The sequence below is a fragment of the Asparagus officinalis genome, chromosome 2 (assembly GCF_001876935.1).
Source record: "Asparagus officinalis chromosome 2, Aspof.V1, whole genome shotgun sequence".
Classification (NCBI taxonomy): Eukaryota; Viridiplantae; Streptophyta; class Magnoliopsida; order Asparagales; family Asparagaceae; genus Asparagus; species Asparagus officinalis.
Genome location: NC_033795.1, coordinates 11,190,707 through 11,205,610, shown reverse-complemented (window position 1 = coordinate 11,205,610; position 14,904 = coordinate 11,190,707). Strand labels below are relative to the sequence as shown.

The 14,904-nt window shown below is 34.2% G+C and overlaps 1 protein-coding gene across 1 annotated transcript in view; it reads left to right on the top strand.

Moving 5' to 3' along the window:
* Positions 9,708–14,904, top strand: part of LOC109830248 (survival of motor neuron-related-splicing factor 30-like) — an 8,273-nt gene continuing 3,076 nt past the window's right edge. Inside the window, exons 1-5 of the mRNA XM_020397462.1 lie at positions 9,708–9,907; positions 11,807–11,875; positions 12,479–12,607; positions 13,816–13,886; positions 13,974–14,052. Coding sequence (XP_020253051.1) covers positions 9,833–9,907; positions 11,807–11,875; positions 12,479–12,607; positions 13,816–13,886; positions 13,974–14,052 — 423 coding nt within the window. The 5' untranslated portion in view covers positions 9,708–9,832. The remainder of the gene's footprint in view (positions 9,908–11,806; positions 11,876–12,478; positions 12,608–13,815; positions 13,887–13,973; positions 14,053–14,904) is intronic.

Here is a 14,904-nt window from a genome sequence, read left to right as displayed (position 1 = left end):
TGATAGATGTTTAAATCCATAGAAATGATAAAACACTATAATATTATACCTTAGCATTAATTGATTTTAATTTAGAAACTTTAATCTTTGACGTTAATAATATTTAGAGGGTAAAAGAATACAAGGAATTACATATGTAGAAACTATTAGAATATTTAGAGATAACTTTAAAAGAATTGAGTTATTTCCATTGCAAATGGGAAAGTGATGGAAATAAATCTAAAATTTAGAAAACGTCAATGAATCACTTGAATTGGCATTAACATAAGACATATCTATTAAAGAAGCACTGAATGCGTTACATTAAAAAATAATTTAATAACTTTATCCTAATCAAAGAAAAAATCTCCATGGAAGACATAAGAAAAATTAGTAAGTATTCATAAATTTCATACTATGTTCTTCAAATTAAATATTAATATTATAATCTAAGAAAAATTGGTAATGAATAATGCAGGTATTTAGTTTAGATCTTTATGGAAAATGATAGGGATAGAGCAAATATAATATTATTGAAATAACAAAAATTCTTATTGGATGCACATCAGAAGAATTCATTTTAGAGGAAAATAAAGAGATATCTTCTAATTTATTTAAGTAATAAATTAGGAACACAAAGAATTTTATATATATGAAATTAATATTTATTCTCATTGAAATAGAAAAAAAAAATCAAAGTCTATATTTTGAGCAGTTTGTGTTGAACATCATAAGTACATTTGACTTCTTTGTAAAGTTAAATGAGATGATAAAAAATTAACGAGCCTAGGAAAGATAATAGCATAAAAATATAAAATTAGCCTGATGTCACAATTGATGTAGATGATGAAGACAATACTCTAGAATTGTCCGAGAAATGATAAATGATAAACCTGAAGAAGGATTGGTCTTAACTTAATAAAAAATAAAATAGAAGAAATAAAAACAATATTTTATGAATATTTTATAGAATAGTTTAATTATTTTGAGTGAAATTAGGAATCTTTAGAAGAGAGTTTCATGAATTTTTTTTAGTACTTTTTTATTCTTATGTGAATGTTTTTATCATATAAAAGTATACTGGAGTTAGCATTAATATTTAATTTATATTTTTTTATGAAGTCTATCAATGATTAGGAATAAACTTCATATTCTCTTTTGCATCGTTTCAACATACTTTAAATCAATCATTTTGTCATATTGGTTTTAAATATTCACTTTCCTTGTATAACACTATTTTAATATTTTTCACTTTACAATGATATACTTTCTCAAATAAAGCTTAGTTTCATATCGGTCAAAAATAATATGAAAATTCAAATTATTTTTAAATTATATTTGTTTTTTGTCAATTCAAATATCAACATGAAAATTTAAATTGGGTGTATCCCATTTAAACAAACATAAAAAATAATCGGGATGTAAGAGTTTAAAGAAAAAAAATAAGCACAAACTGCTAAAAATACTTAATCATGGTATTAAATCACGTGCATTGCACGTGTGTAAAAACTAGTATGTATAAAATGAGAACTCTCATTATAATAGCACCGTTGCACCAGCATTACTGCATGTCCAACTGACATAAAAATTATATTATTCTAATTTTTATATGAACAAGAGCCATTTCAAAACCCTGACGTATTGTACATGTTTCTAATATCTTTTTATAATATTTATTCATTTAACATGCAACATTTTTATCTCAGCTTATTTGAAATTGGTTATGATGCTTATATTGAAATATATTGAAATTCTAACTGCTGGCTTTGTGGCATCTGTTTACATGGGAAAGAATTTTGTTATTTCATATTTATATCTTTCATAATATACGATGTAATATGTATTTAATTAGTAAGCTCTACGTATGCTTTAGAAAGTTCTGGAAATTAATAAAGACGAAAATTAAAAAAAAAAATGTGTGAAATGACGAACTGCCCTTGTATCTTTAGTGAGACGCATGTACTTTCTTAAAACTTTGTCTGCCCTCACGAGCATTTCAACATAGCAGTATAGACATCTAGAACCCGGGAGCGTTTAAGGAAGTCATGACAGACTCTAGCGCAACACACATGCATCAAGGCGAATTAAGCAACACGTTTCCTCACAAAACTGGGAACCAACGAATTGCGGTAGGAAACTGGTTGGGATCTTAGTCGCGCCGTTTCCAAGGAGATGCTGTATGAGATTTATCAATTCATCGCGTTCAGCACGCTGCGGGCAAGAAATGGCCTCAAATGATGTTGTATGACGAGACGACGGTATTCTGTGTAAGAGGTTTTCCCTTCTGTATTATACCAAAGAGGAGGAGAAGGAGAAGAAATAAAACACCTCTGTAGGAAATAACCTATAAGAGGTCCAGAACAGAAACTCGTTGACAAAGGAAAAAGAGAGAACAATGCGCTCTTTAGTTAACTAAACTAGTATGATGCACGCGCTCTGCACGTACATTAATTTTTATTAAATAGTAAAATTATACGTCAGTAAATAAAAACATATAATAAGATTGCTTAAAAATGTATGAATTGATTATTATTGTGTAGTTATTGTAATTAAATGTTTTTTAAATAATGATCGCCCAGTGTTAATTTTTTTAAATAAGTTCACTGTTGATGTTAATAATCAAACATGTAATTATAATATGGGGTGAGGTTGATTAGGGGCCACTCACTTCTCCGAATATCTGATTTTGAGTTGAGTAGCTTTCAGCCTGCACAAAAATAGCAACTCGTGAGAGGACGTGGCATGGTTCCCCTATGGTTCCTCCGATGATCAAGTCAGTTGATGAACTTGAGTGGGAAAATGAAGAACTATGTGAGTTCTTTAGTGTAGAGTAGTATAATTAGTAGATATTGTTTGGAAAAATAGACTCTCTCAATTGCTTAGAAATGACGTGGCCAAAATCCTCTATATTGTTGAAAATAGTACATCTATTTATAGTGGTGCTGAAAGGGTAGAACCGTCATTTCGGCCGAGCACATGATGGCGGTAAATAAGTATGGGCTGACGGCTGCATCAGCACCTACTTTACACGTGCGAGTCGGCGAGTGAAGAAGATATCACCTCAACATTTAATACGAAGTGATTGGGGGTATGACGGTGCCGACGTGGTCCTATGAGTCATGAAGACTACCGGGACTAGAGGAATGATAGTGCTTGCCAAGCATTTAATGCGACGCCGATGTACTGTCAGTGAGCGAGGCTCGAGGTTGAAGTCGTCCTTTGACTTGGCCGAGAAGTAACCCCTCTCGAGTAGACCCCGCAAGGCGTCGAATAATTGGTCGAGTGGGCTCGTAGCGAGTCATCTTCAACGAGTGGACCGACAAGTACCGCCTTTCGAGTCGACCCAAAAAGATGTCGACTCGGCGAGTTAGCTGAGTCATTGAATTATAGTATAATTCTTAATAGTATTTAGCAATATATTATTCTATTTATACTATTATTTAAATTATTTTATTATACTTCATAAACAATTATTATAATAACTTAATTGGTTTCTACTAATAATTGTGTATACTTATTTTATAAATTATTTTATTTTTGTTGTAAATATAAATACAATGAATGTGGACATTACTAGAAGAAGACTCTTCACCTACTTGTGACGTTTTTGTTGTAAATATAAATACAATGAATGTGGACATTACTAGAAGAAGACTCTTCACCTACTTGTGACGTTTAGTATTCTCTTCCACATCTATATAATGTGGACATTACTAGAAGAAGACTCTTCACCTACTTGTGACGTTTAGTATTCTCTTCCACATCTATATAATATAATCCATGGAAGACAAAATGTAAGTAGGAATGAGAAAGATGAATAAAATGAGAATCACTTTTCTCCCTATTTCTTCTTTTGTCTATTTACATTTACATTTCATGTTTGATTCTTACTTTTGATATGTGATGTATGTAGATATATAACAACGAGATTATAACACGCTATCAGCACGAAAGCTCTAGCTAGCCGGTTCGTAATCGTCCGTTGGTGGTAAGAGATATTTCGGTGTACATCTCTTACGAGGTAACAATTTCCACACTGTCCTCCTATTAGTGTGGTAAGAGATATTGCATTTGTAATATAACCAGTTTGTCATAAGATCTTACCACACATGTATAAGATAATGACCCATGTTAACCAGTTTCACCAGAAGATCTTACCACACATGTATCTGATTTTGTTATTCAACACGTTAACCAGTTTGTCCTCCTATTAGTTCATAACCGATATTGCATTTGTAATATAACCAGTTGATAATAACCAGTTTATACACACACAAAAATGTATGTATCATGATTCAGCCCTAAGATTAGTACTACCCTACAATATTAATCATTTTTGTGTGTGACAATAAATTTTGGTAGTAATTTTCAAAATGGTATTAAAAGATTTGTGTACCTACACCGCTTAAAGTTCAATTCTTGTCTCTACTGGACATCCAACAAATTTAATGCCTTCAGAGAGGAAATTCAGTTTATATGAATATAAAAACCCAAACCAATTTTTGCAATTCTCTCTCAGTGTATTCTTAATTGGATAATTGTTTTAATCAATAAAAACTGAGTAGTTTATTCTACTATCTATTATCTGATCTTTAGTTGGCTTTGTTAGAGCTTTTTCTAATGTATTATCTCATCTAATAAACAAAAGTTCATGTAAATTAATTTTGTAATGCAATTTGCTCCTACACACGAACACCTGGTTGGAACTTTATTTTTGTTAATCGCTGAACCTCTTATTGGGATGATCCAAATGATTTTCTTTGAACTCTGTAACATAGGCTACTATACATGGCTAAAAACGTAGAATAGATAGAGCATCAATCATGAAAAATTGTCATAATATATCAATTTGATGCTTTTGCTTTAAATATTCTATTTGCTTGCTTGAAGTAAAATCTAAGCCTCATGAAAACTTGAGATTAAGTTGTAAGTTTTTAAAGCTCATGTTGGCGTCTATAGGTGGTCCATTTTTTAATTGCTAATTGCACCGATTCTCCTTCTCCGCTGAAATTATGCAATATTAGTTTTCTATCCAAAATTGTCTTGGTGGTGTTTTGAATCTTGCCAGAAGCAAACATTTAAAAGATAACATTTATGAAGATCTTTAGAAAAAGGAACCTGATAATTTTGGTGATTATATGAATATTTCTAATTTCTCATGCACTAATCTTTCGTCCCCATGATTAATGCACTGTGATATATGATAGTAATTATTACTTGGCATCGAGCGTTCATTTTTTTTACTGGACACACCTGTGATTTTTGCATGATTATATCTCTTGATTCTTTAAGTATCTTTGCCCAGAAGACAAACACTTTAAATTTTCTAAAGACGTGAAAAATTAAATTCTTCAGAAAAAAAAAGTATTCACTTTTCTAGGCAATCCCTGAAGGATCGCTTTGATTTATGGAAGCCAATAATTTGATCAAAAAGTTCTTTTTCCCATTCCACGCAAATAATATTGTACTCCAGCAGCAGTACATGATTAGGAATTGCACTTAGCATTCTGAATTGATATCTATATTAGTAGTCGCAGAGAAGCACAACAAATTGATGATTAGAAATCACAATATCAGACTAGTTAGCTTACGAGTTGTGTTTGTATCACATGCTACAATTCAGAAAATTACTTATACGCGTGGACAAGGGGGAGACTATGAACATAGTAGGAGATCTTATCCTATAGCCATTTTTGGATTTTAAACCCTCGACTGAATACAATTCAACAAGTAACCTTGTACTCTTACAATAGTACAACTAAAAGCATTATGAACTAATCTTTGTATTAGTAGTTGTTAAAAACACAACCAGCTGTTGTGAGAAACCATAATGCAAGTTTAATTGGTTCAGTCATAGTGCCTGAAGCACATGTCATAATTCAAATTCATAAGCTCGGACGAGGGGGAGGTAGTAGATCTTATTGAGGTGGTCAAGGAAAACTATTTGGTTTTTCTATATTTGGATTATATGCATTTGTCAGACAATTTTAATTTATCTTGATTTTGCTTTAAATTCTTGTGAACCTATGTGGTTTTTATTCATATGTGTATATTTTAGAATTTGTTTGACCTAAAATACAACATGTTGCGATGAGTTTGAGATTTAGGGACCCAAATTCTTTTAAATTCTGGCATGAGCGATTGGGTCATCTTGGGCAAAATATGATTTGTCGGATTTTCTTAAATTAAATGGGGTATTTAAACCAAATCCGACCAACTGCATATCACAATTTCCCCCCTTTATCTAATACGTGGTGTAGAAGTGAAACATTTCCCATCTGCGTATTATTTATTTGCAGTCCATGTTTCTATATCACCACCATAGCGTACCTCTATGGGACCTCGGTGAAGGTACATACATTATTTATGAAACACCGTCAATAATTTAGTACCTATGGCCCATGTTAGGGGATCAATTTATAATTTGGTACGCTGACTGCATTTTTATTGAAGATCGATTCTCGACATTAAGGGGAGATTAGTGCCCAAAATACAAAATAATGTCAAGAAATTCTATTGGTGAAAAAGATCTTTAATATTTATATCCACGTACTAGTCAAACTGAACCAGAAGTTCAAATGATAATCTGCTAAGAAAAGAGTGACTAAGCCCCATATTCATGTTGAATATATCATTGATGATTTGGTATGCCAGAAGCATATTGTGCCAGAAGCATATAAAACATGTTAGTGTAAAAGATAAAAGTCCACGACAAACTAAATTATATATATAGAAAGACAGTCACTCTCATAACCTCCAGAAGAGGTTCATCCCGAAGATGGAATCTCTAGTAAATTGCACGTGCACTTGATAATCATAATACTAGAGATGCGGAACGGCCAAATCCAATTGTTAAGGGAAATGACGAGGATTTGGTTGATATAAAATATGAATTGAAGTGGCCACGAATTTCAGAAAAAGGAGAAATATATAATAGAAATATAAAAGTTGTCGACAACATAGTTGCCTCTATATTTGCTCTTACTATCTCCAAAAATAATCTGGATCCAGAACCTAAGTCGGTAGTAGAGTGCTTGAAGCACTCGGACTAGGTGAGATGGAAAGTGGCAATTGAGGCTGAGCTGAACTCGCTAAAGTATTTTTGAACCTGTAGTTCATATATCCCTGCAGGATATAATGGGTCTTCGTAATAAAAATAAATGAGAATTGTAAGGTGGTGAGATATAAAGCGAGATTCATAGCTCAATGGGTTCACGCAGAGACCCGGCATCGATTTAGATGTAAAATATTCTCCTATTAGTGATTGACGTTCCGCAAGTTAATACATATGGCAGAAACTATGAATTTATATATGCAGTATATGTACGTCATGACCATATTTTTATATGAGTCATTAGACGCTAATATTTTTATAGGAAAGTCCCTGATGGACTTAAAATTCCTAAATTGAGAGAAAATAAGAATCGCAACATGTATAGCATTAAATTGCAAAGGTTGTTATACGACTTGAAATAGTCGGGTAGAATGTGGTATAACTGACTGAGCAAGTTCCTTCTGAAGAGGAGATATGCAAATAATGATGTCTGCCCTTGTGTGTTTATAAATATCTTTTGTATTATATCAGTCTATATTGATGATATAAATGTTATTGGAATGCACAAGGAGCTTACAGAAGCTAGCTCATGCCTAAAGACGGAGTTTGAAATGAAAGACTTGGGAAAAACCAAGTTTTGTCTCGGCCTGCAGATCGAGCATTTTCCCAGAAGGAATTTTACTACACCAGTCAACCTATGTGATGAAAAAGGTTTTTGGAAAGATTTTATATAGATAAATCTCATCCACTTAGCACACCAATGGTCGTCCGGTCCCTCGAAGTGGATAAAGACCCATTTAGACCCAAAGAAGATAATGAAGAAATGTTAGGGCCAGAAGTTCCCTATCTGAGCACCATTGGAGCACTTCTTTATCTCGCAAATTGCACCAGACCTGATATTGCATTTGCGGTGAACTTGCTAGCAAGGTATAATGCTTATCCTACAAGGACGCAATGGAATGTCGTTAAACATTTCCTTCGCTATCTTCAAGGTACAAAAGATCTTGGACTATTCTATAAAAGAAACCAAGATATGACATTGGTGGGCTATTAGAATGCTGGCTACATATCTGATCCCCATAACGTCAGATCCCAGACTGGTTATGTTTTTCTCTGTGGTGGTACTGTCGTTTCTTAGAGGTCTGTTAAGCAGACCATGGTGACTACTTCTTCTAACCACTCAGAGATTATCGCTTTATATGAGACCTCACGAGAATGTGTATGATTAAGATCGTTGATACGACATATTTGTGGCTCGTGTGGTCTAGCGAAAGATGATATTACCCCCACTGTCCTTTATGAGGACAATGCAGCTTGTGTTGCACAAATGAGCAGTGGATATGTAAAAGGAACCATGACAAAACATATTACGCCAAAATTCTTTTATCCACATGAGCTCCAAAAGAATGGCGAAATCACCATCGAAAAAGTTCGCTCAAGTGACAATCTTGCAGATTTGTTCACTAAATCTCTGCCTACGTCAAATTATGAGAAATATGTTCACAATATGCATAGGCTTGAAAGACTATCTTCTTCAGAGGGAGCAAATTCTTAAAGAACAATCCTGAAGATTGAACCCTGAAGGTCTATTATCATAATTTGCCCCTTTTCGCTAAGTTTTGTCCCACTGGGTTTTTCTTAGCATAGACTCAGAAGATTGTCATCATCAGGGGGAGCGAATTTTCAACGTAATCCCGAAGATTATGATCAGGGGGAGCGAATTTTCAACGTAATCCCGAAGATTATGCCTTGAAGGACTATAGTTGTACTCTTTTTCCCTTTACTAAGTTTTGTCCCACAGGGTTTTCTTAGTTAAAGATTTTTAATGAGGCAAGTAATGCAACACAAGATTTGGATCCCGAAGATCTATAGTTGTACTCTTTTTCCCTTTGCTAAGTTTTGCCCCACGGGGTTTTTTTTAGCTAAAGGTTTTTAATGAGGCAACTAATGTAACAAGAATCTACTAATGTCGTGTACTCTTTTCCTCGACTAGTTTTTCTCCCACTGGGTTTTTCTAGCGAGGTTTTTAACGAGGCATTGACATCATGTAGTAATGTCCAAGGGGGAGTGTTGTAAATATAAATACAATGAATGTGGACATTACTAGAAGAAGACTCTTCACCTACTTGTGACTTTTAGTATTCTCTTCCACATCTATATAATGTAATCCATGGAAGACAAAATGTAAGTAGGAATAAAAAAGATAAATAAAATGAGAATCACTTTTCTCCCTATTTCTTCTCTTGTCTATTTACATTTACATTTCATGTTTGATTCTTACTTTTGATATGTGATGTATGTAGATATATAACGAGATTACAACAATTTTATTATTTTTAAACAATTAATAGTCATAATATTATTGATAATTATAATTATTTAGAAAGACGAGGAGGTGCGTAAATAATACGAGGTTATATTTATTTAATAAAATATTAATTAGAGATAATAACATAGTTAGAATTTATTAATTAGAGGTTATATTTATTTTGTGCTAATGAAACATATATAATATCACCATCTGCAAAATACTGAAACGGTGAGTACAATGACGGATGTTAAAGTTGGCGTTGGGCCCAAGCCCATGGGTCAATGATGGGTAATCCGTCCGACGCGATCAGCTAAATCTCTGCCGTCCATATATTGAAATCATCAGCATTTTTCTTAGCCCCTGCTCCTTCTCATTCGTTCTCGATCCGAAGACAAAACCCCGATCACAGAGAAAACCTAAAAACATACGCAACAAAGAAAACAAAGGAGAGGAGGAAAGGAAGGAAAAGAGAGAGAGAGGGAGAGAAAATGCAGGGAGGCGAAGATGTGAGCATCGAGGAGCTCGCCTCGAATCTCTCAACCTACAAGGATCAGCTCCATCAGGTTCTTCTCTCTTTCTCTCTCTTAGGGTTTCGCTTACTTCGAAGGCGTTTATTTCTAGGGTTTGTTTTTGTCATCAGTTTTATGTAATTGAACTGCGCGGTTCAAGAGTTTTGATAATTGAATTGTAATTCTGAATGAAATTTGGGGATGTGGAGAGATAAATTTGTCTTGTAAAAACAGGAAATTTTGCTTTTTTGACGGTCCTTTAAGTTCAAAATTGCGTTAAATTGATAGTAAAAACAAATTTCGGGGTAAAGTTTTCTTATAGTTCCTGGCTTTTATATTGCGTTGAAGTTCTATGTTTATGATTTTTTTTTATTAAATTTCCATGATTAGGAATTAATTTGTCCTTTCTTGTAAATGCATTCCCTTAGATGTTACAGATATTTTGGTAAATTATTTTAGGTATGTTGTGAAAGCCAAGTTCTGTTTTTTGAAGGGGAAAAAACTCTTTTTTGTTCACATTTATTTCCATGAAAAAGGTGATGAAGCGTAGACCTATCATCTAGAGCTATGTAGGCACATTGTGTGCTAGCTTGTTTGAGGTAATAGTCTCTCAAGTTTTTTTGTGTTGTGGTGCAAGTCGTGCTTTTTAAATGTGCTTAATGTATATGCATACTTGCCAATTGCCATTGAATTGCATGTTGTAAACAGTGTTTTAAAGCTAGTGCCTAGCCTGCCTAGGTGTCTGCCTTGGTCTTGGGAGTGTCTAGTGGAGCGTGGACCACTTACATGGACTGCACCTCTTAGGTCTTCATTGGGATTTCCTCCGCTGCAGCCTCCATATTGTCCAACCTCCTCTGAACTCCTCCGGTCTCCTCCACTAACTGTGAACACCTCCACTTCCTCCAACTTTCAAACAGCCTCCTCCACCAACCCTTAAACAAAGAAAGAAACTGCTTAGGCGCCAAGCGCCAGTCCAGCGCCTAGCGGTGCCCATTGATTTCTATAATATTGGCATCTATTATCAATTATTGTAACTAAAATAATATAGAAAAACTTCCTAGGCCTTGCCCAGGCTCTAGGCGACATGTCCTGCACCTAGGCCGCTTAGCGCTTTATGTGACCTTGGTTATAATATGTCTTCGAAGCTGATATCAGAAATAAAGTCCATTTGCATATTGACTGTTATTCCTAACAGAAAGAATCATAGGGTAGAAACTAGTATAACTTGAGATAGGTTCGTAGGATTCTAACTTGGTTTAAATAAAGATGCCCTTTTCTTTGCTATGTAATCAGGACGGGCCATTTTTTTATATTGGGAGCGAGTGAACTATATTGGCTTTGTTAGCTAGATGAGGACCCCTTAGCTTACTAGTTGCAGAAAATATCTCCCAAGTCTACTTTATTTTGTGCAATCCATCTTTGTCTATGCAGATCATGCCATTTAAGTTATGCTTTATTGATCATTTTTTCATATAGTTTTGATCTAAATCTAACGCTTACCAAAATGGATAACCCATCTCAATGGTTCCAATTGAGTTTTTTTTTAAGTTAAGAAGGATATGAATTATTTACACACGTGAATTAAAATATGAGCTAACACAATATGGATGTATGTAGATATATACTTAATTGATATGAACTGTTGAGTATGCATTGCTCTGTCAGCTCTACCTACCTATGCTTCAAGGTTAATCCTGTGAAGGGAACCACCTGCATAACAAATAAGCCTATTCCTTGTTACACTTACTGTAGTGTGCCCTTTTTTTTTGTATTGTCTGACATTTGTATTATAGCCTTATAGGTAGGTAATTTGTAAGGAAGTGCTTGCTCATTACTTTCCCACTCACCTTCATTCTTTTATCGTAATAGTTTTGTGGATTTCTTTTCTTGAAACTGCAAATCAAAATTTCCAAACATTCACCATTGCAATTGTTTTTTTCTCCCTGGAATTAGGTTAGGAAACTTCTGATCGATGAACCTGGGAACTCAGAATATGCTGATATGGAAAAGGAGCTGGAAGAGGTGAGCCTTTACTTAAACTCGCTTTCTTTCATATGGTGATTGTTTGTCTGATTTTTTATTTCTATTGAAATTTTTAGACCTTTGTAAAGTTAGATAAATAGAAAGCATGGTTGTGTAATAGATGGTTTTTTCTTTGCTATATTACTGTGAAAATTTTGGAAAGATAGTTCTCCTTTGTCCTCTTTTGTTTTTTAGGAGGTATCAATGCATGGAGTGCTATATGGCTGCATGATGGAAGTTGGTATTTGGTGAAAATTTTAGTTTCTTATCCTTCAGAAGGCAAGAAAGGTGATTAGATCCATAAAAAGAAAGAAAAACATCACTCTTATTGGCAGCTATTGGAGCTGTATGGTAAATTATGATATAACAAGAGAACAGTAGGTGACAAATCCTCCTTGCTTTATGGAGATGCCCATCACCCTTCATTTTGGTTCCTTTGCAGGTCTTGTGTGTCGTGATGGCCTGCCTGCCTGGAAACTCCTGATTTCAGATCTTCATGTTGAAATTCTAAGTTCGAAATTCAAAAATTTAATCTGGAACTTTTAATAATGGAATCTTCTTATAATTTTGAAATTGACGTTCATGTAATATTTGAGGATGCAGGTCATCGCACTTACGGAAGAACTCTTAGCTACTGCAAAGCATAATGAAGAATCTGATCTGGTGACCCAACATAATGCAGATGCATCTCCCGAGCAGGAGCCGTTTAGTAGAATTTCACAGTTAAACACCGTAAGTTCTTAAGATACTATGCATAATTAGCATGCCTCTTTATGTTAGAAATAGATCCACTTGACTTTGAAAAGTCAAGAAAAGTGCAATAGTTAAACAAAATCCTGTTAACGGCACTGTGAGCAATAAAAAGAAGAATCTTGTCTATCCTGAATACTGACTTAGTGACTTTAAAGAAAAAATTACTTATTAGCTTGTTTGCCATGATTGACTGGAATACACTACTTCGCATATATTGAAGTAGTAGTTTTGTTTTGGGATATCCGTTTAGTATGCATTTATGTAGTATTTTTGGTCATACCAAGAAACCTTTCTTTTGATTCAAAGTTGGGTCCTCAGTATGCTACTATCAGTTTGGCATTCATTGAAGGGTAGCGGGATTTACATTTAAGAAGTACATGGCAAGTTGAGTCCTTTCTTTTGATTCAAAGTTGGGTTTTCAATTTAAATCTATGCTAAGATTCTTAATCAATCAACAGATGCCAAGGAATTGCCATATGGCGTAATTGGTGTTAGACGGCTTCTCAAGCAGTGTTCTCTCTCTTTTTTCCCTTCTTTTATTTTCTTTTTTCTTAAGTGAAAAAAAAATCCTTTGAGAATTTAACTTTAGCATAAATAACTCGTATATGCACAACTATTGGTTGTGAGTTTGCTTGTTGCGGCCTCTCGTTTGAGGAATATAGAAGATGAATCCAGTTAGGAATATCTATGAGCATATACATGTAAAGGACAAAACCATAAATATCAATTAGTTTTTTGCTTTCCATTGGTGGCTATGGATGCTTTTGTTTCCATGTTTCTCATGTGATTTCCTGGAAAATGGATACTATCATATTTACATGGCTGACAGATCTTTAGTTATAGCATCTTATTATTAAGGTTTACATGTACCCAAAGATTAGCATAATATCTAAATATGGCCATATCTTAATCTGTCTTAAGTGTTTCTGAATTTGATAATTGGGAGGATACTTCATAAGGATATTCTCAAGTAGGTTCTGCTATTGCGTAACATTTTTTGTTTATATCATACAAGTAGCTGTGTTGTTCATTGAATAACTTACATTTACCTTCCTGCATGAACATCCTCCTGCGCTACTGATAAAAATGAAATTTGAGTTTGTTAAAAAAAAAGAAATCTACCTGGATATCTTTATCTTTGGTTGTCTCATAATTTCTGCTCATATATCTGATGTCTTTTGCTTTAGGTATCAAGTAAATATGAGAGGTTTTCTGTTGGCACTAAAGTCCAAGCTGTTTGGAGTGAAGATGGGGAGTGGTGAGTAAGAGTTTATGATTAAGTTGGATAAATTTTGAGTTGTTTTATCCTTTTGTTGATTCTGTGTTTGATTGGTTGAATACTTAGGTATGATGCGACCGTCGACGCTATTACTCCTAATGGTACTTACTATGTTGCCTATGATGGATGGGGAAACAAGGAGGAGGTATGTTGGATAATGTGTTTTTTAATAAGCCATATCTTCCAAGAAAGTCTGTATTTTAATTAAATTTGGTTGGTTGAGAAGGAAACATTAATGCCATGGATATATTGCAGATGTTGCAATTCCATGCATATATAATTCCACAATTGAGCTTGGGATTCTCATTTAGGGTTGCGAAAAATTGACATGACCAGCCAGTTTCGTTGACTTAGATGGCAGCTTTAAGTTGGTCTCATCCAGTTTAAATAGGTATATCAGGCTTAGTTCGAGCACTCTGAAGCAATAATCCTCTTATGAAAGCAATTTTTAGGGCAGCGATAGTTGAATTAAAAATTTGGGAAATACTGGGGGACATAATTTTGAAGGTTGTGATATTAGTTATGCCAAATGAGCTGCCAAGAGATGTATTATGGGTTCACCTTGCTAGTCACTTCAAACTAGGTTGGATCTCTCGGGAGCTCATTTTGGTAAATAAGGTGGCATCTCATAGCCAATATCCCATCGTGGGTGCATACATGCATGTGTGGGTATGTGTGCGCATGTGTTGCAAAATGAATTACAAAGAGATAGACTAATGGTGACAATGTGTCCTGCGAGTCACATTAGAGCAGGTGGGCCTCTTTTCTCTTTTCTAACCTCGCTAAATGAGGTAATAGCTCATTTTACATATACACATGCACACATATAGTTATAAGAGATATTGGATATTTGGTACAATTTGCATCTTGACTTTACTTGCATCATTTGGTACTTCTCAAATGCTTTATGTAGCTGTCCACAATGTTGTAGTTTATTAGATACGCGAATGTCGAAAGTGCTTGCGAACTGTGTCATGTAATGTGGCTTAGATTCTCT